The sequence below is a fragment of the Ciona robusta genome, chromosome 1 (assembly GCF_009617815.1).
Source record: "Ciona robusta chromosome 1, ASM961781v2".
NCBI classification, from domain to species: domain Eukaryota; kingdom Metazoa; phylum Chordata; class Ascidiacea; order Phlebobranchia; family Cionidae; genus Ciona; species Ciona robusta.
In genome coordinates, this window is record NC_143235.1 from 7,788,024 (window position 1) to 7,815,579 (window position 27,556).

Sequence of the window (27,556 nt, forward strand, 5' to 3'; positions counted from 1 at the left end):
CATAATATTTCGTTGTGACCAAGTTTCTCAGAAGTTACACATGCGTTTCGGTGTTGTAATGTTACTTTAAAAACCGTTTTGGATACAATCATAAATTTTTATTATTAAAATTTAATATATTCTAATATATATTCTTTACCTAAAACAATACATATTTGCTGCCATTTCATAGCAAGAAGATTGGAAATTCGAATCCCGTGTTTTTGCGAAGCAGTTATGGCAACACTGCACCGTTTATTTACTGATTTGGTTGAGTGAGTGAACTATTAGTAGTGCGCTGTGCAGTTGTGCACTGACTGCACAGTGGGTGCTGCCCGTTACCATTAAGATATAAGAAATTGCAGAATTTGGAAGTGGTTTGTTAACGCAAGACGTGTAACAAAGACTGGAAATTTGTTATTGTTTTTAATATTCATTTTTATTTCTTGCCTCTTTCTAGTTACAGAAAATTCTACAAGTAATAGGCTCAACGCTGGTTTAAATGTAAACCTTAATATTCATACATTCCTCAACATCTACCTCTGCATTAAATGAAGTTACCTCAACAAAGCATTCAGAACATTTGAAATTTTCATTGCACATGAGATGGACATTGCCATATTCAACTCCGGCTACAATTATCCTGACATGAATGGAGTCGACTTGTCAAGTAAGAAAGTTGAATTTCAACATAAGTTATGTGACATTGGGCAATTAAATGTGTGAGGCTAGCATATAAAATGTCATCACTTTTTTTGTGAATTTTTATTATGGAATTAATATGCTCATGTTTGATTACCAATGACCTTGGCACAGATTTTTAGAAGTAACTTAATACTTTGTTTTGGCTGATAATCCCTATGGAAGCTAATTTTCAGAACAGGGCGGTATTCTCATTCCTGACTAAAGTTAATCTGTCAAGGTTACTATTGGTTGACGGTTAACATATTTTTTTAGTCCGCTAACTAAATTTTAGGATGGTATTCTTATCTATTGACTAAGCCAAATACGATATTGCCTTTTTAGTCCTCCCTACTAAAATTTTAGTTAGATTTTTTGATCGACTAACTTCCGTAATAAGTAATACACAGAAACTTAGTCAGTGGACTAAAAAGGAAAAACCAACAAATAAACTTTAGTTGGCCAACTAAAAAGACGCGGCAACAAATAGATGCCGTGACCGGTAGCTGAGAATACCAACCATAGTTTGACACTTGCATTACAGTCAAGTTTGTCAGCTCCAGTATCACTATTAACCTTATGATGGATGGTATATATCACAATCTTATTTTTATTTTAAATTAATCATGAACTTGTGTTCAAAAAAAATTTAAAACATAGTGGAAACTTCTTTGTTATCATCAAAATAATTATTTATCAGGAATATGTTAATATGTTATTTATGTGCAACTGATTTTGATGAAGCAACTTTGACAGGTTGCATACATACAAAAATTGGTTTTAAGTTATATGAATGTCTAATATAATTAAATAAAATATATAAAGGTCAATAGCAGTCCAAAGTAACATTTTGATTGCATTTTTGTATTATTGCAAAAATTAATTAATTAATTTTTAAAATACTTGATATTATACCCTTAATAATGTATGTGTAATTCGAATGTGTTTTTATGTTCCAGGATATACAGGATGGCCATCCCAGCAACCTCATCCAAGCAACATGGGAAGAGGGGGGATGAACAATATGGACCACAATTCACCACAGGTCAACAGTGAACTTAACAATAATGCTTATACTGGTAAGAATAAATATTTTAAAAGAGAAAGTTATGTTTATGCAGAATAATTTCTCAGAAAATCTATTCTGTTTTGCAGTAGTTGCATTTGGGTTAACAGTAGCAGTAGTGGTTTAGGGTAGGAAAGTATGATGTAACCAGAATGTGTGTGTTTTATTTATTTAGGTGATAATGTAAATAAAACAGCTATACATCTGTTTAAATTATTAAAGATAGTTGTACAATAAGCCAATTTTAATTTTAAAACCACAGGTGAACTAAAATTTGCTTTATAAATTAAAATGTATATTTCATAAAATATTAAATATACAGCCCATTGCAGCATAAATATATATATATACATATTTATTATTTTTCTTTCATTCTTTGCCCTGGATTAATATAAGTTTATTTTAACTTCTATCATACAAGTTGTATGTTGCTTCAATGGATGTAAAAGGTTTTATTTAAACAATGAAGCGGTAAAGACTTTACACTGTGGTTTGTGGTAAAGGTAATGACATTTACATTTAAATATTCATTGTGTGATGCTTTGTATGTCAGCCATTAATATGGGAGTTTTATGTTTTGGTTGTTACGTTTTCTTGTTTATTTGTGGTTCCCAGACTAAATATTTGAGTGATCATTGGATTGCTTTTGTATACTTTGATAATGCAGTTTGATATCCATGTGTTTTGTTAAACCACTTGAAAATCTGGTCTGTTGCTCATGTTCAGCTCCCAACAGTTATTAATGACTTATGTTTGTCTGTTCTGATAGCTCATTACCCAGATTCACACATTAAAAACAAACCACTTCAAACACTCTATCCGCTTCAGCAATGCTTGTCATGTTCAAACACGATTAAGTCAACGACATGTTTGTTCCAACTGTTGCAACCCTTGGCGCTAGAAATGTTTCGTTTGTTAATGAAGATTTACGTGCATTGTTATCATTGCAGTGCTATTAGTATGTAATCGTGACGTATTAAAACATACAAATTACACATACTTACGATTGGGAATTAGGAATTGGAATTCGATGTTGCGTTAGTATTAATCTGTAGTGTACAAAATGAAAACAAAAGGACAGTGACGTTAATACAACGTGACGGTTACTACAACGCGTTGTGTAATACAATTTCAAATAAGTTTTAGTTGGCCTGAGTTTACCACAAGCCAAATACACCAACTCCCCGAACACCGGCTGCTTGTGCGAGTAAAGTAGGTCAGGCATGCACAAGGTACTCGGTGTTGTACGCCTGACATACATCAGTTGTGTTTTCAATTTTAACATTAGTTTATGTTTCCATTTTTTGTCTCTGCGCGAAAATCTTACTGTTTTAGATTTACTAGTTTAATATTGACAGTATTTCTAACAAAGAATATTCGAATTACTAAAATACACCAAAACTGCGCAACGGCGAAAGTATGACAACGCTACGAATATGACGTCATTATCCAGTTTCGCGCTTCGGATCGCAGCACACGTAAACGTGGTGTCCGCCTCTTCTTTGTGTCCCTGGACAATCCACCGTGGCGAGTACTTAGCCGACCAGCCGCCCTCAGTGGTCATGTGAACCCGCACGAACCGTTCGTTCAGTTTACCCGGGTGTTGAGATAAGTAGCCAATCTAGGTCATGTTGTGCTTGAAAGAACAAAATTCATCTTTTTCTGGTTTACTTAAACGTGCTCTCCATTCTCTTTACCCAGTCCCACTTAACAGTTGGCCCAAATAGAAAAATCGTGTTTTAGTCTCGGGAGTTTTTTACTGCCGTACACCTTCGTAATAAACCATCCCTTTTTTAATGGAAAATGTTTAAAAAATCATCTGAAATGAAGCGACTTTGTTATTTTAGTTGTTAATTGATCAAAATGAAGTAACATTACAGCTACTTGTTAAATACAAGGTGAGCGAAATAAATGCTTGCCTCAGGGTCACAAGTCGTCATTGTCCGTTTCGCTTGACCAATGCACCACTCAACCCTTCACCTTTTACCATGCAAACCCAACAGTTGCCTAAAGTTTCCTTTTCCGTTCTTTCCGATGATATTGCAGAAGTTGTAAACAGCCGAGACGTCTCCGAGTGCTTAGTGCGATGTCTACTTAAGTGCTGTCGCACCAGAAACGCCATTTACCTGAGATTCGTCACTGCCCCTGGGTCTGGGTAATATTTTGCTTTTACTTTTAAGTAAAAGTGATTTTTTTTGGGGGGGGGGGAGAGAGGCAACTGTAAGATATATATACTTTATTTTAGATACAAGGCATCTCCGTTTGCTAGTTGGAAAATGTTGCGACATTTTTTATCAAACCCACCCTACGTACTTAAACCGCTTGGTTGAACGTGTTTTGTTTCATGCACTATAGGAAAACTTTTGGAGTGCATAATGTAATTTTTATGTGTTTGTAACCGTGATGAAGACGCCTGGTGTATACCAATTACTCCTATGGCAACGGCAGTTTACGTGTGTAAGTGTATATGGTAAAGCACAGTAAAGGAGTTGATGAATTCGCCCAAGCCATGTTTGTTCTTTCACAATAACTTCCCCGCCGGTAATTGTATTGCTTTCTTTGAATTTGGTACCAAAGTCGGGCGAATGCACGTGGTTACCACCTACCGAGGTCGCACGCCTCTACTGGTAATCCGGGCAGCACGCCCGGGGTCGTGCGGGTCCATGCTATCGTAGAAATCGACTTCTGGGATTTTATTCCCGCCGCGAAAAGCGAAAAGTCAAATCGAATCACGTCGACCCTTAAGCGTCAATTTGCTTGTTCTAATCACGTTTAGGCAAATCGCCTAACCAGAATCTAGGTCAGTGGTCAAACAGGGTAACGAAGAGTCACTTTGTCAAATGTCGAGGCGATGCTAATGGTTCAATATAACGGTAAAACTTTTGGGAATAAGTTTTGTTCGCTTTTTTAATATCTGAATTTCGCACCTACAAAGAAAAGAACTTTTAAACGATTGCGAAATACCCTTTCACCTAAAGTTGAAATACAGACGTGTGGTGTCATTTACAAATGAAAATAATGAACGCGTTTACCAAACGCTGTTTAACAAAGCTAATCAAGTCACCTTCACCATTAACGCGTAACATTTTTGAAATCCAACTCACAACACATCCCCTCCATTCATCATTTCTATCAAAACCACGCAGTCAAAGACGGAGAATTTAAACGTCAACGGTTAATTGGTTTGAAACGAAGCGAGGTTGCTTTGTCCGCTTGAAATCTTACACCTGTGTATTCTTGTCTCTTTTCATGGCTCCAAATTCAACTTCTGCAACCTGACACGAACCTCTTTGTGGCTTCGAATTCGCGCTTTCTAGATTAAAGCACAAGACGCCGTTTGGAAAGAACAATACACGGCGACACGGCATCGCAAACCACAATGTCGCTTTTCCAGACTTTCCCATGCCTCGAATACTCGAAGGCGACCCAATTTCGTTTTTCCATTGTTCAGAAAAATGTGAAATTTAACCAACCAATTTAACCACCCACATTCGTATGCACTCAGTTTTACTTTGGTACATGAGGATTTCTTACGGGAAAAATGAACTTAACGATAATACAGGTTACTTGCGCAATTTATTCGTTCAGTTGTTAAAAAGGAAGGGTACGATTAATACGATAAAACGCGAACGTGTTTGGTAAGGGTCGCTGCATGGTATAATAACTGAATGTTTCATTGACCATTGAATTTATGTTAGTAATGGGATACTATTCCCACACAAGGTTTCAAGAGCTAATACTGCTGTTAGTACAACTCTTAAAGAGTCTGGACCACGCCCATACAAGTTGGTTTTAATTGAAAATTTACACTTAATAAATACTATCTGTGGTATTTTTTTGTGAAAAAAATATTTAGTTTGGCCAAAAAAACGTTTTAAAAAGTGCCAAAAAATTCGCCTATTGTTGCGTCACTCGCGGGCACTATGACGTAAATTACGTCACGATCTTTTCTAATCGATCAGCTGATTTAGGCTTTGCTGTTTGCAGCAAAACAGAGTGTACCGTCGACATAGCATTTTCTGTTACTTTTAAATTTAGAAATATGCGTAGGTAATGCCGTGGCCTGATTTTAGTTTAAAATTAATATTTTTTAAAATTGTTTGTAAGTGTATTACAGTATTACGCTATTTAAATTTGTCAGTTAACAATAATGTAAAAGTGTCAGTGTGTGATGTATAGTCAGATAGAAGTATTTCATCTGATGAAGTGACATAAGCGAAGATCCTAGTCCACTAGCAATAGGTATTGAGCCTTTCCAGTTTGAACCTGTACTTGTTTTGGGGAAGTAGACAGGCCAAGACCATGGAAAATAAGTGAAGCTGAGCAAATCAACAACACAATTTGGTGGGTTGACCAAGAATAGCATTTAGTAAAAAAATGTGACATTTAATAAGTCTGTTGGTTAAAGTGTTGCACTGTCTTTTTTCCTGAATTTGTTGAAATTTGTGTAAACAGATATGTGTTGGACATATGATATTCTTGACTGAGACCGGAGCATGGAATACAAATTTAGTGAAATCAATTTACTCTAGTCTAGTATTTATTGTTGGCCTTCATACCAAAAAGTTGGTCAATCACATGTTTATGGCATTTATTTTGTTTAGATAGTATCGCCACACAGCTGATCAGAACTTTGTTCGATAGGTACGGGAATGACTGGAAAAGGAAAACAGAAAGGTTCAACATTATAGTGACAGTTCAACATTATAGTGACAAAGAATTTTTCATCATTCAGTTTTGAATGGTCTTGTTTCATACAAAATGTGATTCATGCAAGAGTTTTGTTGTTTTAAATTAAGTACATTCAACATTACAAGAAATACATATTTAAGTATTGGATTATTTTCATTGTTTTGAATAAAGAATACTTGTACCAGATGGTGGATCTGTTCTTCTGCGCTATCCAAATACATGCTGCTTACTTGATCCGAACAAGTTTCCTTGCATATCCTAATTAGAACATATCATAGTAAAGCGATCTGAAGTAAAATGTGCACTACAAATATGAGATGACCAGCATACCAATGTAATGTTGCTTGTTTTTTTCTAAGCCCCACTCTTCCTTTTGAAAATGAAAACACACACATATCTATATTATATACACTTATCTCTTTACAGTCATTCTTGTCTTGCTATTTTAAACACAGCACCTATCAGGCATGATTACTCGGCTTATGGTAAACTCCTATATGGTAACTTTAAATACAGATATAAATATAGTCTATGCCATATAGGGAAGAAACAAAAAGAATTTAAAATCTGAACCCTAGAAAGTCACGAAAACTAATTCTCCACTAAGCTTGGTAGGCTATTTTGTTTGGTTATACACTGATCCCTAGGAAATAGCTTTCAATAAGTTGCTGAAGCCATAGGTATTGTTAATACCTTAAAAAACGTTTTGATTTGCTTATCTATCAAAATTGCACCAATAAACGGTAAACCGCTAATAGGCCGGGTTTTCCCCATAAACGAAATATTGTATTGTGACGTCACAGTGCCCGCGAGTGACGTTTTTTACAACTTTGAAATTTGATTTTTTAAACGTTCATAACTTTTAAATTAAAGCGAATTTTCACAAACTGGCTGTGAATTTAGCATCAGTAGACATAAAACTTTATGATTATGCAAAAAAACTGCGCAACCATGAGAACCGTGGGCCGGACTCTTTAAGAGTGCTTGCTAGGAGCGATATCTGGCGTAGTAAAGACAGGGATGAGTAAAAACTCCGTCAATGCCATGTGCTTCAAAGTATTATCCAGCACTTCACTTACATATGTAGGGGTTGTTGTTTTGTAGTCACGCTACAGCAAAGGGTGTTGTATCAAACAATGGAAATTCCATTGGTTTATGACACTATAACCCTGGTATTGAATGACGTTGTTGAAGGGAATTTCTGTGTTACCGAGTATGACGCACTGTCCAGTTACCTGTCCAGTTTTAACGCTTATATAGAGTATGCGACGGTCCGAAACATGTAAGTTTTGTTATAACATCAAGTGTAACTAGCCTTTCCGTAGCAGCTCGTGTTTAATAGCACGTTTTCGACAGTGTTGCCACTATAAGTCGAGATCCGGCAACACTGTTTGTGCTCTATTGTCCAAACAAACGACTGTCCAATTTATTTGTTTGGCCTTAGCCTCTCGCCTTTGTTTTTATATTGGAATTTAACGAATGGACCGTTGTAACAGTGGATCCGAACAACTCGAAGTCTTAAGCCGTCACTTTTCGTATCAGGTTTTCTTGGTACAATCCACCACCCTGGCCTGTAGTTGACAAAACGAGCTAAGAGTGTGTAATATGATCTACCTTTTCCCGCCAGCCTTGCACAGCCTTCCAAATATACTTTGTCTTCATAGCTAGCTCAGTTGTTGGGACACAGGCCGGGCCATATGTTGTATTAAAGCATATGTACACGATTTTCCTCCTTGAAAATAGTATTTTAGTACTCGACTACATGGTTAAACTTGCTTACTTGCCTGTAGGGAGATTTATACATCATGTATGTTTAATATATGTTTTGTTGTTGAATATTTTAAAATACGGTGCGGGTACATCAGTAGTGTATGATGTGAAGGCCGGTCAAATTTTGTGCCAACAGATTTTTAGTGGTATGTGTCATGGCATATATATTAGTAACAAGTTTGACGTTCATGAAAAATAGATGAAGGGTGCGTAAAAATTCCATACAGTGTCCACCTACAGCGGTCGATATGGGGAACTTCGTTTCCATGGTTAACCTTGTTTTCTTGGGTGTGAGTAATCATACTGACCTCCCAACCCTCCTGTGACTCCCGCGCGTGCCTCGTCCACCTGCTCTTCTCTCTTTTTTTCTCCCGAGCGCTCCTTCGTGTCGCTCAAACACGCCAAGGTCAATACTGCTCGCTTCTCTCTTGCTCTTTCATAGCTTTGTTACGTGTGCTGAACGAGAATGACCAACGGTCACACGTCACAAAGAAGGCGAAACGCGCAGAGCGGGTGAAAAACAGGGCTCAACGGTCATTGAGCAATCCTTCTCGATAGCTTGTTTTTCGTTCCCGGCCGTGACGTTGTTTGTCAGTTGTTTTTCAGTGTTAACGAGGCGAGGTTCCTTCTCTGCCCTGCCTTATCCAGATGGGAATTACGGGAATATAGACTTCCTCTGTTATATGAATTCTTTAAACTACAGTTTAGTTTTAATACAGGCAGTGGTAGATGTGAATGAAGTTCTGCAGTCGTGTAATTGTTGTTTTGCGACAGAGTATATTTATATATTTTCAGTGTAATACAGAGTTAAGTATTTCAGCTTCAATAACTGACTTAAAAAAACGATCTTTAAAATATACGAATTCTAGTTATACGCTAACCAAGTGCGCATATTTCATTCAAAGAGATTTAATATTCGTGACGTCTGTTGTATAAAATGGCCATTTGCTAGAAGTCAAATACAACCAAGATGTTTGTTTTTGGCGGTGGAAATTCAAACATCGGCGTACCTATGTCTATCTACGATGAGAACAAACGTTTTGGAGGTAAGCGTCACCATCGTTTAATTCATTCATAGAAGCCGTAAATAGACACCCCAAACAGCGGGTAACTATTAACCGTGGGGTTTCATGTACAATTCCAACCGCAACTTATAATCGACCATTTTCCGCAAACTTTAGTCACCGTTGTTGTCCGCTAATGATTAATTGTTAATAATTATCCGGCTAGTGGCCTATTTTACACGCGGAGTCAAATTGCTAATTTATTACAATACAAAACTAATACAACGTATAGTCCGCGTTCTATTTTTATTTCACAGACGTATTACATGCACCACACTCACGAACTTAATTAATTATTGCTCGAAATAACAACTCCTATTTTATTTACGTCCATCAACTGTTTATTATGAATTGATTTCCGCACCACCTGTGCCAGGTAGTCGCTTGTATGATGAATAGGATTCCGTAACAACGCGTGCGAAACTGCTTCAAGAATGCTCAACCCTGCTGTTGTTACTAACTTTACATTAATCACAAAGTCGGCGCATTTAACCTGGCAGTGCAACGTAATGCATGGCCCACTTGCACTGCTACTGATCTTTCAAAGAAACAAGAAACGTGCAGTTCAACGATCCTATATAAGAGCGTGCCACTTTGCGTAAAATGATGACTATTTCAGCCATCTCGGTGTCTTAAGATTGATCACCTGTTGTATTATATTAATACTCGGGGTGGTGACGGAGGCCGGCATTGCAAAGGTAACCGGATCTTCTGGTCAAGCACTCCACTATCGCACCGATCCGCGGCAACCCACCGGACCGTTACTACGTCATTGCGTTTAGAATTCCAACCCCGCTACTCATTCGTTCCTGCACAACCATTAACCACTAATCCATTGTGACGTCATATTGGATGGACGATGCTTTCAAGTTTGCTCGCAGTGTCGTTTGTACAGAGCGCTCTTCAATGTGGTAAACGTCGAAGTCACAAATTCGCCGTTGCCGTTAAATAACCCAAGTATAGTAGCTAAATATTAACTTGTTTACGGTGACTCACACGGATAGAATTTTTCGCTCTGTTTTTCTCCAACTCGTTTCTTCTTTTTTCCTCTTCATTTGTGCCACATTTTGTTTCGAGGGCAAGTTGTTTGCGTGTTTTTGCAGTCTACGAAATGATGGCTATCGCGCAGTGTGTATTGTTTGATACCCCGATATGTTTAAATTTATAAAAATCTCCATGTCCTTTATCTGACCTTGGTATGACGTCATACGTACTTGACTCATCGGTCTTTCATTGGTTCGAGACATGCGGGGATGATAGATTATTATCTCGCCCCCCTTTCAGCGCATCCGTTCAAGTGGCTTCACGTGGATCCGAATTTGTGTTTGTTGCGTCATTATCCCTTATTACCGGCGGCTTGTTTGATGGTGACGTCACAGAGCCCTTGTTTCTCCGTGCGGTTGCGCAAGCGTATTGTGTCGTTGTCAGTTTCGCGTTCGACTGTTCCTTTGGTGACGCGCTGTTGATTGTGTCTATTAGTTGCTCTGTACAGCCGGTCCAAGCGGTTCAGATGAGTTCGAAGGCGTCTGGAAAGCAAACACGATGGCCACCCTCGAAACTGTTCCACGTCGCCACCGGTTTCCCCAATCACGTCAAAATCGCCAGCGATGGCCGACCAGTGACGTAGCGTGACTGCATGACGTGATTAGGCGAGACAGCGACCGGCCTCGACCGACGCCTAGGGATTCTGCCGGTCATTGGGGGTCGCTGTCTACCACGTTGACAAAATCTGCAGTCTGTTCTAAATTAGGCTAATCCTGCATATGTTTATTCCACCACATCGAACGCGTTGCGTTTTAACCTATGGGACACTAATTTGGCATTAACCCTATTCAACGCAACAACTCCATTTATCGATTTGTGAACTGTCCAACATTTACGAACGCAACATTTCTTATCTGAGTGAAACACATAAATGCCATTGGACAAGTCGACTCTCGTAGTTGCATTAACATCGATTATCAAGATTTATTCTGCGGGATCGCGTTATTTCGGTTAGCCGTCATAATTACGTAATTAATTTCTTGTTATGGTTTATAATATATAATAAAATTCCCTGTTTGTTTCCCGTGCGTGAACGCAATTATTGTTCGTCTTTTCTACGCCACCTCGCGGCTGCTAAATATTCGTGATTAACCAAAGCGTGGCGCATTCAGTTAGCAAGTGCACTGCTACTGCTTGCCGAACTATGTGACTGATACTGAGATACAAATAATACCGAACCCGCCGGTCTAATCCCCACCGATACACAGCCACATCAGTGTCGAAGGTTATTAAGCAAGTCCATACATCTGCTTAGAATTTAAATAAACACGTTACGCCTGTACCGTGATTGTCAAGAAAAGAAAGAAGAAATTATCTTTTACCAATTCGTACCTGCCAACCCCGCATGTCTTACTCACGGTGAGCGTAATATGACGTCATAACGACAGGTTCCTGTCATTTATCGGCATGACGTATGTCACAATGATGCGGCTTGTGTTTATGTTGTCGTAATTTCGAAGATATTTTGCTGGTTCAATCGGGTTCAAACCACATAACGGGAACTACCACCATATGTTTACTTCACAAAGCCCTTTTCAACCCTTTCCTGTACATAGCACAAACGAAGTATGAGAACTTGCAATACCCACTGCTCAGCCATCACGCTGCAATCTGCGGCATTCAAGTTTGGAATGCGCTAGATATTGTTTCAATATTCAAATGCCATCTCGTTCCAAGAACGATTCTCGCATTTCGTAAATCAGCAATGGCCCACTTTCGCTGCTCGCCTGTTATTTCTAATTTCACATTCAACGCTCGTTTTTCTTATCTCGGTCAGTCGATCTATAATGAGGCCAATGCACTTGTCAATGTATTGGCGCTTCCTCTGTCTATTGGTTTGTAATAATTTATTGGGAGTTTGTTTGTTCATGCGCAAATCTGTTGGGATTCGTACCGCATGCCGCGAATAATGCCATCGCCATGCCAGCCAACTAGAGCCCGTACTAAGAATGTTGGCAGCGTAATCTGCATATTCTATGAGAATGACATTTGTATGGAAAATACAATATGGCGGAAATGGCTAGACGTTTTCACCCAACGAGGATAATATATGATTTTCGAAGACTAGAAAGGTACAAAGCTTAGATTTGTTTTAACTCTTAAAAAGGTAGTTTTAACACGTTAACCAGACACTATGTTCTCCTTGCTTTGGTGTTAATGAGGCATTGTCGTTGTATTTAACAGTCAAGCGGATTATCGTCTTGTGCATACAGAGGATTGCTGCAGCAGCTTTAAGCCTCTCCCCACACCGCCATATATGATTCACCGTCATGCAGTGTCCCATATCGCTTTCCTGTCATCGATAGATGGCCCTCCGCCCCCGAGAAAACCCGAGTGGTTATGATTATTTGCCTTGTATCCAGTTTCAGTTCCACAGAAGTTAGTGCACAGATAGAGCTTATGGCCACCTTTTACTTCCTCATCCGTTAGGCCACGTTTTAATTCTCCGCGCTAAGTTTTTCCGATGTGTCTGTCATAATACACAGCATGGCATGTATGTACCGAGGAGCTCTTGTTTTTCGCTGTGTGACTGTTCGTGATTTTTTGTCGTTACTTTTTTGCTGTAGTTGTGATTTGTTGTAAATGCTATTCCTACAAATCTTGCTTTTAGGCGCCATGCAACTAGCTTAGCCAACCTTTTTATAAACTATACGTATTTCCTATCTACCTACGATGTGTTTGTAGAAAAAAATATATATTTGTACCATCAACAGCGGAAATGGTATGTTTATGTTTTTAATGTAGGCACTACAAAAATATGTTATGCAAGAACCTATTTTAGTTCCCATAACACAAGGATGATTGCATGGTAATTATTGATATCAAATGCGGTGTTTTCAATGTTTCTCAGTCCACTATCTAATCGCGCCGTTCCCGTTAATGATTTTCATAAACACCACTGTCGTTCGTTTGGCTGCAAGTTTTCTTTTGTCCGTGTCAGGGCCGGCCATTAATTACGCTTTTTATTGACCAAACAAAAAACTTTCCAAGAAATAACAAACTCACATCCAAAACTGTTTGTTGCGCCCCAGGTTACAAATCAATTTACGAATAGTTAGGAATCGCACCTTCCCGACCAGCATTTGCTTGCAAATCGATTCATTTAGTTCGAATAAAACTTCTGTGCGGTTGTGTATAACATTTTCCGTGGCAATATGTAACAGTCAGTGGAACGTAAAGTCAGCTTTGAGTTCTGTCAATACCATATTAAATAATGTTTAAGTTTAACTCATATATTGCGCGTTAACACAGATGAGGGCTTTCGGGTTAGGGATGACAGTTCACTTCGCGAAATAAACAGTTCGTTTTACTTTAGTTATGTGAATACCAACCCATTTAGGAGTAGGACGGCTGTTAGCTTATCGTTGTCAGTCGTTGCCTATAAAATAATGAGTAACAAATATCAACATAGCGGTATCATGTACGTCCACGCAATAGGTGCCCGGGATAAAGAAAGAGAAAAGAAGAGCGCTGCCCACTTCCGCCGTGCAAAAGATGCATCGATTGTCATTGCGACTTGCATCAGTTTAAAACGCGCCGCGCTTTGTCAAGACAGCGCATATGTGCCAGCGAAGCTTCACCTTTTCGTTAGTTGTAAGCAGGTTTGAGGGGTCTTAGTTTTAAATAACCAGCCAAGACTTTTGCGACCCTAATTCACTTATACAACCGCGTTTTTGGTTCGGCATTTTTTAGTTACCTTGGTCATTAATACAGTGCCAAGGTCGTTAGGTTTCTGGCAGGGCTCCAGAATAATGTACCTGCAAGCTTCGCGTTTGGATTTGCCTTGTAGTCGCTGATAGCCAGACCTTACCACAGGAAGCAGTTGTCATCTGGTCGCGCACGAAGTTTTTGCTTATTCTTTGCCTGCTGACCGATCGACGTGTTAGAAGCTGCAGTCACGTCTTGTGTGATGCACAAGCTGGTTTATTCATTAAATAGCACCAGCCTCTGTTTAAAGCAAACCATTCGCGTTTGAGCTTGCGTGCAGCCGCAGCTAAAATTAGGAAGTGAGTTAATCAGGCCAGAACAGCAGTTTAGAAATGTAATTTATTGTGTTAGATGTAACGCTATGTTGCTTTACAACAGAGATGTGATGCGTGTTATTGCAGGGTAGTTCAAATGCTGATGCAAGTCTTGTTTTTGTGAACTTTCGTGCCTACAAATACAGTACACACGCAAGTTTATATGTATAATGCGTTGTCTTTACAACTGTTCATAAATAACCAACTTTGAAATATCACTGCTCTTCCAGATTCGCCAATAACGCTGTGTTAACATCATTGTACAGCATACTTAGTAATCTGTGTAATTGATCTACCTCGGATCACGATGAGTTTAGACCTCAGTCGGCATAGAATGGAAGGCATAAGCGGCCTGTCATTAATGTCCCCCCCTCAGCGCTCTTTTATCAACAACATGATGAAGCAAGATGACTCGCCTAACAGCGAACATATCGGCTCCTACCAATCAAACTATGGCATGCACCCTTTTATAAGGGGCAATATGGGATACCGGGGTTATGGTTCCCCGTATGCTTTCGTGCCGCACGCTGGTAGTTCGCCACAATCGCCCAAAATTCGCAACGAGTCGAATAATGAATCGGAACGAAAAGGTAAGTTGATTATCTAAGGTCGTTTGTCATGGCCTGAATGCTTTACGGTGACACTCCGCATTCAATGTTTACTGTTTACGTTTACACCTTGCCAGCACCTGCTGTTTCGGTGTTCACGCAAGCGCTTTGATCAATTGATACATACGTAAAGCGTGTGTTGTTTGATCGCCTTCCTCGGTGTTTCACCGTAAACCACTTCGCTATTCAGCGGAGCCTTTTAAAGCCGCGCTTCGGCGTAAATTTTCATCGACACAGATGACGTGTGATATGGGTTATCTTTTTGGTTTCGACCTCCATTTGACCAAACCGTTTGTCCTGACCCTTCCTTTGGTCGCAATTGGTCGATGCACGCGAGGTTGTTTTCCAGGAAGCGGTAGGTTAGACTAGAGGATGAGTTGGCGCTTTCACCCTATGTAAAAATAACTTCTGATGACGTAGCTATGATTCCGAGAATGACTGGGTAAAACTTGGACGTAAGATTTCCAATGATGTTGAAACTTTCACCATCCATGTGTTACGTAATTAACTTGTGATTGAAATCGTGTTTCATGGTTTTAGAACGTTGTGCGTCATCAGCGTTCACCATCCCGCAGTGGATTTGCGTTCATTCACAATGGATTTGGCCGAGTAACAATACAGTCATGTTCGCAGCAATTGGTATATCTGGGTTAATCGCTATTTTTATTATCATGTTGAAAAACTTCCATCTATCTAAACCAAACTGCACGAAAATTGCATCAGCCACCCCTTAGCTACCCAATAACCAGAAGCTGCCCACATAGTTCTCAGTCACTTGATTTCCTTCCTCGTTAACTTTTGCAACATTTACATACAGACTACTGTTAATTGCATCTCCATAAGTGGGAATGCTGTTGTAATTACGCCACTGGAGGTAACAAATAAACGAGTGATCACATGTCACAAGATATGTGTACACGCGTATACCCCACCTGTCATGAATGTGTTTGTGACCTCAGTGTGTTTATTTTCTAAATGCGTAAACGAACGTTGGTAATAATAGCCCGCCTTAATAAGCTTGTGATTACGTGTCGGGTTTTCCACACCACAACCACCCATCTCACGTACACCAACACATTAGCAGTTATTATTAATCGATTTATAATTTGCGAGTGTGCGTGATAAGCAATAACCGTTCACGTCGTTGTATGACGTGACTGGTATACCACAGCACAATGAATGAGATCGTTTGAAACACCTTGCGTGATTGTGCAAGTTTCGATTTGGGTTGTCAAAACTACCCGAATAATATTTTTATCTTTAGAAAAACCCAGGCCTACAATTTAAAATGTCATTCATTATCCTCAAATACACAATTTGTGCTTGCCGCTGCACATTTTAACTTGGCTGTAATAAGCTAAATGGCAATTACAGTAGCTGACTCCAAACCAACCAAATAGGGACGCGATAAACAGACACAGAGCTTCCATGCGTCACTTGTTCTGTTGTTCACAGCAGTGATTAATGCGGCGGAATTCCGGGTGATTCAAGTTGAATCGTTTCGTTATCACAAATGTCCTTACCTTCAAACCTTGTTTGAGTAATAAAAACTAAACAAGGCTGAATACATCTATTATTTTCAAACTTTCTAGTATTCTCTTCCTATTTCCGAACTTTGTTTCTGCAGATGATGGAAAAGAGGTGAAGAGTTGTCTCATCTGCGGAGATCGAGCCACTGGACTTCACTACGGCATCATATCATGCGAGGGATGTAAAGGTTTCTTCAAACGCAGCATCTGCAACAAACGAGTGTACCGATGCACAAGAAGCAAGAACTGTGTCATGTCAAGAAAACAACGGAACCGTTGTCAGTTCTGCCGTCTACTCAAATGCCTTCAAATGGGCATGAACCGAAAAGGTTAGTATCTTTTTATAAAAACAGCAACAATATTGTAACACATTTTGACATGTTTCTTTTACAACGTATGAAAGTAAATATGTAATTATTTACAATCGAGATATTCTTTACGTGTTTTGTATTTTTCTAATCTGCTTATTTCACTAACTATTTTGTCTAAATTTGGTACTTGTTTATCAGCGATCCGGGAAGATGGCATGCCCGGTGGAAGGAATAAAAGCATTGGACCAGTTCAGGTAAATTTCATTTCCTCGTAATTTTGATACAAGTTTTATACTCGGTTGTCGTTGTTATCGGTGTGAACCTATCGATGAGTTTACCCGACGTGAAGTAAATGCGTCACTTCCAAAGCACTGCGAGTAAGTTGAGTGCATTGCTCTATACGTGGTAACAACAACAGCTTAAATGGCCTCTGCATGACTTCTTTAAAAAGTTCATATCTGCCACGCTTCTGATAAGTTTGGTACGTGGACGATGTTGTAAAAAGTTCAAGAACCTTCATTCCAAAATCGTAATCTTCCCATACATTATCATAGCTCTGGTAATTCCACCGTGGATGCGATCATTGCTTTTTCGTTCTATCATGAACCAGTAATTGTTTAATTTTCGCTCCTTTACTTCCGCATATAGTGGCGAAATATGACGCCCTTCACGTCCAGTATTGTTCTTGGAGCACGTTGCCAAGGCAGGTCCACGACTTCCGACTTCCCGACCTATCTACCATATGTCGAAATTAATTGTTTTCGATATAACAGTAGCTTTGCATCATTTTTCTTCATTATCCCCTGTGTCGGCCGTGTCATGGCGCGGCTGCTGGGGTTTACCGCACGTTCGGCTCGTACATCACCGATTCCTTTATTCAGATATCAGATGAGGAAATCGAACGTATTCTGTCCGGAAAAGACTTTGAAGAGGAAGCTGCTCGGGAGGAGCAACAGCAGCAACAACAACAGATGAACCTCGAGCAAGCGAACAACCCATATGCTTCAATGGGCCACTCAAGTTACATGCCGCTCTTCTCGCCGGGATCTGGGCCTCAATACCCGACCAACATGATCTCATCAAGTACGGGTTCACCGCCACTAAACAACGGTATGCGGAATTCATCAACTTCATCCTCAATTCCAATGAACGCACGATCTTTAATGGCTGGTGCAAACTCACAGCTCGGATTTGTACCTTCGATGCCAGGCGTGCATGTGAGGTAAGCATGTAAGAGTTTTGTTCGAATATGAACATTATTTAATATTTCATCTTTTTCAGAGAAAACAGCTTCTACCCAGGATTGCCACCATACCAACTACCCCACGTGAACCGATACTCGATGCAACAGGGTCAGCAGATACAGTAAGTACACCACAACACTGTGTAAGTCGAGCCCATGACATATGTAGCTTGTCGTCAAAGATCGAGCGGAAATTGTGCGTCCTGTATCAGTAGCTATACACCACCGTGTTATTAGTTTTAAACTGATCTAACCTCATCTTATCCAATCCCACTGTTATGGATTGTCGTATAATGAGTTACGCATTCTACTACTTGAGCTTCGTATGTTGAGTTGCTCTCATATGACATTCTCGAGTATGACGTCATAATTTAACATAATGGTCATGGTAATTATATCGTGACTTAAAAGCTGCATGCTTGGGACAAGTCACGGATTTTTCTTGGAACGTCAAAATTCAAATAAAACCGAACCGTTGATTTTTTGTCTGCTTCGTTAGGGTAGCGTATGACGTCACAAAACGATGTTCCAAACCAACGCACTTTGGTGAAACTCGATTTTACGTTTTTAAACGTTTCCTTGTTTCAGTGACCGATCTCCTGAATCAGCATCCGAACTTACAAGCACGACATTAGTTGAACAGCTGGTGTTGGCTGAAGACGCATCGTTTCTTGTCTCTATTGGACCGGATCATGGTTTTAATGACGTCACGATTAGCAAGGTTGGAAATGATAAAATTATGATATTTTTGTGTGATCTTACTATTGAATACGTAATAGATTGCCTATTGTATCAAAGGCTTACATGTAAATTGACTTTATCCATCGTACAGGATCAACTCTTCAGTATTCTATGCAAGGTAGCGGATGAAATGCTATATCGTCAGATTGTTTGGATCAAGAAGTTGCCCTTTTTTGAAACCATTTCCATTAAAGGTAAACTTCAATTGTGTTCTTTAAAAAATGTAAATAAATGGCTTACAGTCGATTTTAGTTCATGTTTTAAACAATTTCCCAGTGGTAAACCAACTTAAGCTGCCATATTTTACCATTAGATCACACAACTCTGTTGAGTACGACATGGGCCGAGATTATATTACTTGCTGCACTGTGCGTGCATGAAGACCAGTTGTTTGGCGATCTAGCTGATATTACGTCCAAGTATTTGCCCGACAACGATGAGCTGTCCAGGTATGTTTGACATTTAGGAACAAAATATAAAATCGCTGCCTGTCATGTTTTCATTGTTGCCAATATGTTGACTGGTATGCACTGGCATTTATGACGCTCTCAATATATTGGTTTATTTCGCTCGCATGCGCACGCGCGACACCGCCACCCACTATATACCGTTTTATCCACCCACCCGTGACGTCACTTAGCGGCTTTGTTATTCACAAAGAACCCGGATGTTCATAACTTCCTGCTGTTTTTCTGCAAGGTTGAGCTCGGTTTCGTTTTCATTTGGTCGCACCGGTTCCAGCAAGTTTATTCTGGTGCAAACCAGTTCTCAACCTCCCAAAACACCTTTGAAAACCTCTGCTTTTGCTTTCTAGATTCACTGATTACGAGATGGAAATATTGGAAAGAGTAACCTACCTCTACCAAAAGTTCTCGCATCTGAAAATAGACAGAGAGGAATATGTTATCATGAAAGTCATCAATTTCTTAAACCAAGGTAAGAGACGAATATAACTGTAATTTCGGTTCACATGAAGCATACGACATAGTTTATCATACCCGACCCAATACATAGCATATGGTTTATCTTTATATCTTACACTATGATGTTTGCAACTACTATTTTGCCACAACGATGCACAGCACTTCCTTTCTTAATAGAAAAGTCTTTTTTTTCTGTCTAAACGACAACCATTGGGTGTCCAATCTCACCGATCACAGCAATTCCTTCCACCCGCTGCAGGCAAGCTGATAGGTGTAGATGCAACGTTAAAAGCGGTTTAATAAAAACACGATTTTTTTTTATTTAATATATGCCCTGGCCCGTGGTCACAAATCAGATGTAGAAACTTTTTGTTGTGTTAACTAATAAATGTAAAACATGAGGATTAAGCGATTGTAATTGCGTAATATCAATTTTTATAATTCCTTAAAGCCTTTTCGCTTGTTAAATGTGAGTTGCTTGAGTAAAATGCGAGGTATTTCACAATCCTACGGCGAAGAACCATATTTGTTATTAAATAAATGAGCGTGGCAGCTGTTTTCGTGGAACTCTATCCAAGTAGAAACCATTCATCGGTTTCCGACGTTGTCAGATCACTCAGTAAATTATCCCACGCATATTTCAGTTTCTGGGTAATGTTATTTGATTGTTAATGTAAGATGTCGCAGTTATCGCTACCCGACTGTGCATCTTATTGTTAGTCTCCCGATGAACATCGCAACGCACGGATTCGTGGTATGTTAGGTATATGGTCAAATCTCAAATCAGATCCACCCATATAGTCACAACATACTCAACCGCCTTGATAAAGGTTTTAAATAATCAAAATTGTTTATAGATTGTATTCGCTTGACAACTAACACAATGCGCGCCAAAACTTAGACGCGGCGTCTCCAATTTAAGGCGCGAACGCAACGTCGTTACTATTTCAAACCTCGCGTGTGGTGACTAGTCAGTCGCTTCCCAGCTTGCACTTGTAAACTTTCCTCGCCTGATTAAAAATAGATCTCATTATCGGCGCCAGTCTATCACGATATGCATGTACAACGAACATGGTACGTCACTGCAAACTAGTTCGTTGTCTCAAAAGCCAACCATTTTCAAATCTGCGTTGTCATTCTCACATCTGTCCGTGCAAATGATCATGAGCGTCAACGTCGTGTATTCAAAACATCGGTTCAACTAAGTTAATTTTATATAAATGTTCTTGACTTTCCGTTTCTCCGTCTTTCTAAAGTCCTCTTTCGTGCAGCTATATGTTATAAGACATTAAAAATATAAACGATCGTAAAAGCATTGCTATTCGTATTTAACTTATATTTATGTTACAGACATCAAAGGTTTACAAGAAGTAGAACGAGTGGAAGAAATTAACAAGAGATATTGGTATGCTTGTCAACGGTACACTGAACTCCGTGCTATGGAGAGGAACGCGGGAAGATCAGATGCCTCATCCAACGCTGCAGCATCCGGAGCATCGAGATTCCGGGATCTCATGTTATGTCTTCCAGAGATCAGATACGTGGCAGGGAAGATGCTCAACACTGACGTCACTAAACTTCCTCTTTTATTTAAGGTAAGTTTGTGTTGTATAACTCGCACAACCAAGTAGTATTAGGTTGTACTGCTGCTCATCCGCATATATTGTATGTGGAACACTGGGTGATATTCCCCGAATATTTATATATTGTTCTAAACTTGACGTTTCCAATTCTAGGCTATTCTTCACACATGCAAACTGCAAAAGTTACAATCGAGCCAGTTAATTGGACGTCATCAAAATGATGCAGGCGGAACATCCACTCCTCCCTCACCAACCTCATCACCAACTCAACCACCACGCACTGTTCGTGACGACGACAAAATGGCTGCCGCCGCCTCAATGCTTGATCTCACATCTGACCCTTCGCGTCTCAACCACGAACAGTCTGTTCGTCTCCACGGCAGTGGATCAGTCGGCCCACCATCATCAGCCTCGACTGTCTCACCCGGCGCCCACCAAACATCGAGTTCTCCACGTTCAAGTCACGGCCGCAGCAGTCGCGACAGTGCCGCTGATTCCTCATAAACCCAAGCATGCCTCATGCTATGCAAGCAGCAACTCACCGACACAACATATCGCACCCAAAGCACAGCATGTCAATCTTTCAATGCCTTACTGTGACCTCAAGCAAGAAATCCGGTCTTCCTGGCATCAAGCTGCTTTGCAGACTACCTTGAACCTCGTGCCTCGCTTTTTACAGAAAACAAAAACCCCTTTTTCTGCTTCAGTTTTGTACTAAAGTCGACCAAAGAATTTTTAAATATGAATTACTTCATCTCGCCTCTTGACGTATATATGACGTCATAAATCGCCTTGGTACTGTGCCTATTTCCTTCTGCATCTACGGCGTCTGCGTAAATACTCCTACCAAAAAGTCAACTACTTCAGGGATTTTTCATTTGACCATTCCTTTTCCCTCACACGTACTAATGATGCGCCAGTGTAATTTGCTCGCACCAAACGATCCCTTGTTTATTCGCCGTTTTCTTCAGGAAGCTTATAATTTTGACTGTGCCCCTTTCTTTCTTCACGACGCCACCAGGTTACTGCGTCCCAGTGTTGACCGAATAGCAATAACCGCCCATGAATATCGATAATATTTCCCCGAAGTTTTCCCTCCTCAAATGACTGAATTCACCAACCGCTGCACCTCTCGTATTATGAGGTGCCATTTTCAGTGAGCGACGTTTTTTTGTTAAATTTTCGTTGAAAATGCACTGCTCACCATGCCTATTTTTGCCTGTATATATCGCATGTACATATACCGGTTTCAATGACGCGTACAATCACGTACCGACGTTCTCTTTTTTGTGAAGTTTCTAATTTTCTATCCTTACACACCCAATGAATTTATCGGCGAGTGAATTCCCACGCTTTGTAATGCAGTGTCCGAAACACCCCACTATTGCACTAATAAGAGAAATTTTACGCCAGAAATATTAAACAATCACCTTTAAACCCCCAATAAAACCAAGTGTGTAATTTTTTGTTTGTTTTCCAATATTTTCTTCAGCCGTAAAACCTCAGTTCTTAAATACGCCGCTGTGAACGCCTTTACTCTTCACTTTACGTCACAATCTAACTTTGTTGCGACAACAATTTCACCAAAGCCAAGTTGTAATGCGTCCGGCACCTCTGTTATATACCCTCGTATCACCCGACCGTCAATTGTACGAGCAAACACTTCGTTTTCGTCCTTTACCCGCGTACTTTCCTGAAGTAACCGTTTGTGTATTTTCAGCAAGCCATTGCATGTTGTCATACCTCGTTATTGCATCATAAAGCGCATTGTGTTCTCATTTACAGCTAACGCACGACACCCATGAGCACCATCAACTTCCGTGCACTATTAGCTCAGGTTTATGTTTGGAAAGTATCGCGCTGTTCTTCGTCTTTTCTCCGTTTTTTTGCGCATAACCAATCAACATTGTCCAAGTTAATTTATCCAATATACCCCAATATACCTCAGTAAGCAAATCGCCACCATATCTCCATTTTGCAACCGAATCGAACACAACTAAACCAAATTCTCTAAAATCACGTTTTAATTGTCGCGATTTTGTTGCAAAATGGAGACCAAAAATTTCGGCAAACTTCTACGTTTCTTTTTCTTTGTGTTTATTCAGTAAAGTGTTGCCGCGTTATACCTCAATCTTGGGCGAGCGTAGTCTTCTTATAGAGCCCGCTATTATGTCGTAACAATACCGCATTGTGGTTTTAATCGGAAATACAGTTGTGGTGTGACGTGTGTGTTCTATACCTGTGTGTGTGTGCCCTTAATTCGCAAAGTGTGTACAATATTTATAGGGTAGCGTTGAACCACGCACACGTATGATATTAATTATACCTCTCGTCCGTTTATTCCGTTATGTTGAGTGAGAATAAAAGAGCGCACACACAATAAATGAATGATTCATTCGGGAAAAGTATTCACTTTTTATATACATAAGTGCAATATTTCGATTAAATAAATTTGCAGATAATGTATCAGAGGGATGAAGCACAAACAAGAAAGCTGAGCTTTTTCATCGGTATATGGTTATGTAAAAAAACTAATTACCAGCTCTTAGATAATTTACCAAAAGTGTTTATACTGTTGTTTACTCGGCTTCGATTTAGTATCATAGTAGGTTATAGTTTAGGGGAAGACGGGACCCTTAGGCACATATTGCCCAATATTTCCAAACAAAAATATATGGCGGTTTTTGGGTAATATTTGATCTCGGCGTATAGAACGTGCCTTATTTAAAACATATTCTTTTTTCGACCCATCCAATGATAGAGGAGAAACTTTTCTTATTTTCGTGTTTCTGACAAAATTTAAATAATTTATAAGACAAAATGTGTTAAATACTCAATGCTATATTTTATATCACAACGATACTGGATTGGTGATTCAAACTCGCAAACTACAAATCGAGTTTTAATATGATTCAGTGAGCATTTAAAATGAGCATCTTATTGTTTTTTCTAGCCATTTGAAAAAAGGTTGAATACGTTCAACACCGAATTTTAATACTAAACAACAGAAAGGACCTTTCGCACTTCGTTAGACCTTTACAATACTGTCGAAAAATACTGTATCATTCTTATCTTATTATCAAATGAGTAACTGTGAAAGGAACATACCATATAGTATAAAAGCATCAGATTATTTTCAAATTTGATTTGTATATTGTAATAGGATATTAGTTGATAATTACGAACGTACAAAGCACATCATCGCTGAAAAATCAATACTTTAGTATTTTTGATGTAAAATAACGATTTCCGTTGTCTCAGCTGTTGCCTAAAATCAATACATTCATTCGAACAACATAAGATGGGATTCTTCCAACATCATAAGTTGGGAGTAAGATGGGACTCTTAGATATGCACATATATTGACCCATATTTATATTGGTAATATAAAGTTGTATTAATGAAATGTTTTACTGTTCTTTCAGGTGTATATATCAAATCACATGAGAAATTCATTCTCGTCCAATTGGGTATAGTAAACAAAGAATTTTTACAAGAATAAATAACCTTGTTCCCACTACTTTAAAAAGGCAAGTGTAATTTTTTCAAAACACGAATATAGTAAATGTGGAATTTAGGTGTTAACTATATTCTATCTTATCCCGCAGTATTATACTTAAATTCATGAGTATGCTGGCAAATAAATTACTGAAATGAGTCGTTCCGTAAATTCTGTTAAAAAGTTCATGTTTTCTTGATACCTTACCGATCGCGTTTTTTTTGGGGGAATTCTCCAAATTAAAGCTGTTTTGCAAAACATTTTTCTTCATGTCAGACTGTGCTTTCTTGTGGAAAGGCCAGAACATGTTTTTCTCCGCAGTAATGATCAAATCGACAGTAAAATAAAAATCCCAGCAACACCAGAAGAATAAATATGGCAAGCATTCCTCCAGTCACAACAACAGTTGTCGGCATTTTTAAATCTTGCTTTTTCGTCAATTTTACTCAACAATCTATATACATACTACACATAACACTTCACCTAAAACATTCCATGGTATATGTGCCTGTAGGCTTTTCTAAAACAAAATTACCGCCTTGAATAATCCATAGAATTTACCCACTACTTTAAAATTGTGCATATTAAAATTACTACGTTTTTAATTCTGCCTATTTTTTCTCAGAAACCAACTGACTGCACCCTTTCCGCGCATAACAAAACTCTTACTGTGTATATTTTATTCACTCGGCATTGCCATGCTGGCTTTAAACCTTATTCAAGCTTGCAATTTATTTGAACATGAACAGTCCTTGGCGAGAAAAGAGCAATCAATACGTGCAATCGAAAAAACATCGCTGTATTGCAGCGCTTTCCATGGATTTCTTACTACTGTTGTATACTGTCGGAACCTATACACCATAGTAATGATAAATATATACCCATTATGCCTCGATCTACTGACTCTACTTTTATTAGGTCCACAGAAAACGTAATATTTTTTCCAAAAAAGTTATATATGAACATCGTACACATGTTCTATACTGCATCCATTATTCATATTTGTACATACAGTTTATTGATCCAATATGTTCTAAGATTTGTGAACCAAAAATTCGCCTAAATATTTTAAGCAACGAAGTTTTTGACAGAATTCAAACAGACAAATTTCACGCTAAATACCTTTGTATCATATAAAGCGCAACTGTTGTAATTTGTTGAACTTATCGATTTCCCACCGCGAAGTTGAAAGTGTTTGATTTACTGTTAATGTTTATGGCACCCGGAATGTTATTAGAACTTTAGAAGAAAAAAAAGGGTGGGGTATGATGTGATAATCTTATTTTCTCACTCCATTTGCTAAAGTAAAGGTAGAATATTTACAGAATTATACAGTACCGATAGGATAAGATGGGACACCTATCCAACCATCCTGATTGCGTTTTAAATAATTAACAGCACTCTATGGGACTCATCGGGATGCGGTTTTATAATTGGACGAGGAAACAGAATAAAAGGTGTCTTATTTTCCCCCAGCCTACTCTAAAAGAGCGCTGTTAATTAATAAAATCACAGTTAGGAAATATGAAATTTAAAAAAAGCTTTTCGTTATACGTACAAATTTAAGGCCACTTTATCTTTAAAACCAATTGATATTGCACATACGTACAACTGCGCACATGCACACGCGGAATTACGCACACGGGAATTTTTACGTACGTGCAACAACAAGACAAAAAAATTTAACAACTCTAATTTATGTATAGTAACCTTTTTTTTATTTCGACTTATATTTAAATAAATATCTGCAACCACGTGCAACCAAAGCTAATAGAAAAAATAGTGTTTTTATGACATTTTTAGGGACGCAAAAATGTGGACTGCTGCCACCAAGCGGTATGTATAGATAAGTATTGAAAATAATGTTGTCATGTTGGATTCATCAGCAAATTATGTATGGAGTATTGTGTGTGTGGCAATATTCAGACAGTACAGCTGTACACATCTAGTACGTTATTACTTACTTAACATTCAATTGTGGGTGCTAGTGAAGAATCTTTCCCCCACCTTATTTGCTATAGGGGCTATAGGGGTTAGTAGTTAGTGGTTATAGGGGTTAGTGGTTAGCAAATACGGGGAGAGGGGAGATTTGGCGCTATTGAAGAGTCTCCCCCCACCTTATTTGCTAACCCCTATAACCACTAACCCCCTAACCATCAACACCTAACCCCCTAACCTAGGGGTTAGTGGTTAGCAAATAAGGTGGGGGTAGGGGAGGGAAAAGATTCTTCACTAGCACCCAATTGTGTATTTTTTTTATTTACAGTTACCTTTAAGATATTTTTACTAAACAATTAGTGGAAAAACATGTCTGACAAAACTGCAGAGAAAGATAAGAATGAAACAAGTGATCTTGGTTCGTTGGAAGAAGATGATGAATTTGAAGAGTTTCCAGCAGAAGAGTGGAGTGCAGCGGATAAGGAACCCGAGATCTTCTGGGAGGAAAACTGGGATGACGATAACATTGAAGATGACTTTTCAAAACAACTTCGATCAGTTCTTGAACAAACTGGGCAAATGAAATAACCCCTCTTGTATTCGTGTTCATTTCATGAATTTCATCTTTTATATTGTGATAATGTATGGAGCTTTAACGGTTAAGATTGTTGGGCATACTGAAATGCATTAAAAAATCCTAAACTATAACACAAAATTGATTTGTTATTTTTTTGTCAAAATAAGTGTAACTGTTGTTTTAACATGTACATTTGAAATACTAATCTACCAATAAATTTAAACACTACAATCATTTGCATACAATAAGTTTTACTACAAAACTACTTCTGTTTCCACCGAAGGTG

At 38.9% G+C, this 27,556-nt stretch overlaps 2 protein-coding genes and 1 long non-coding RNA gene across 5 annotated transcripts; 2 read left to right on the forward strand and 1 right to left on the reverse strand.

The window, feature by feature from the left end:
• Positions 1-419: 419 nt before the first annotated feature.
• LOC149742479 (nuclear receptor subfamily 6 group A member 1-like) lies at positions 420-23,479 on the forward strand. 3 transcript variants are annotated; one of them, XM_089886064.1, is made up of 12 exons: positions 420-649; positions 1,620-1,739; positions 16,554-16,784; positions 16,965-17,020; positions 17,648-17,988; positions 18,048-18,131; positions 18,598-18,730; positions 18,842-18,944; positions 19,064-19,199; positions 19,565-19,686; positions 21,024-21,268; positions 21,410-23,479. In XM_089886064.1, exons 1-12 carry the CDS (start codon positions 586-588, stop codon positions 21,758-21,760), a joined length of 1,986 nt encoding a protein of 661 aa, XP_089742190.1. In that variant the 5' UTR covers positions 420-585; the 3' UTR covers positions 21,761-23,479. The 3 variants fall into 3 exon arrangements, with proteins under 3 accessions (XP_089742190.1, XP_089742199.1, XP_089742185.1); XM_089886073.1 differs by lacking the exons at positions 420-649; positions 1,620-1,739 and adding an exon at positions 9,093-9,234; XM_089886059.1 differs by lacking the exons at positions 420-649; positions 1,620-1,739 and adding an exon at positions 14,549-14,908.
• Positions 6,249-8,759, reverse strand: LOC149742480 (uncharacterized). The gene is made up of 2 exons (XR_016385807.1): positions 6,749-8,759; positions 6,249-6,676 (listed from the first exon to the last, which is right to left on the reverse strand). It is a non-coding gene; the product is annotated as an uncharacterized LOC149742480 (long non-coding RNA).
• Positions 23,480-26,992: 3,513 nt separating the features above from the next.
• LOC149742481 (26S proteasome complex subunit SEM1-like) lies at positions 26,993-27,553 on the forward strand. Its single transcript, XM_089886111.1, has one exon. It carries the CDS (start codon positions 27,063-27,065, stop codon positions 27,279-27,281), a length of 219 nt encoding a protein of 72 aa, XP_089742237.1. The 5' UTR covers positions 26,993-27,062; the 3' UTR covers positions 27,282-27,553.
• The last annotated feature ends 3 nt before the right edge of the window (positions 27,554-27,556 follow it).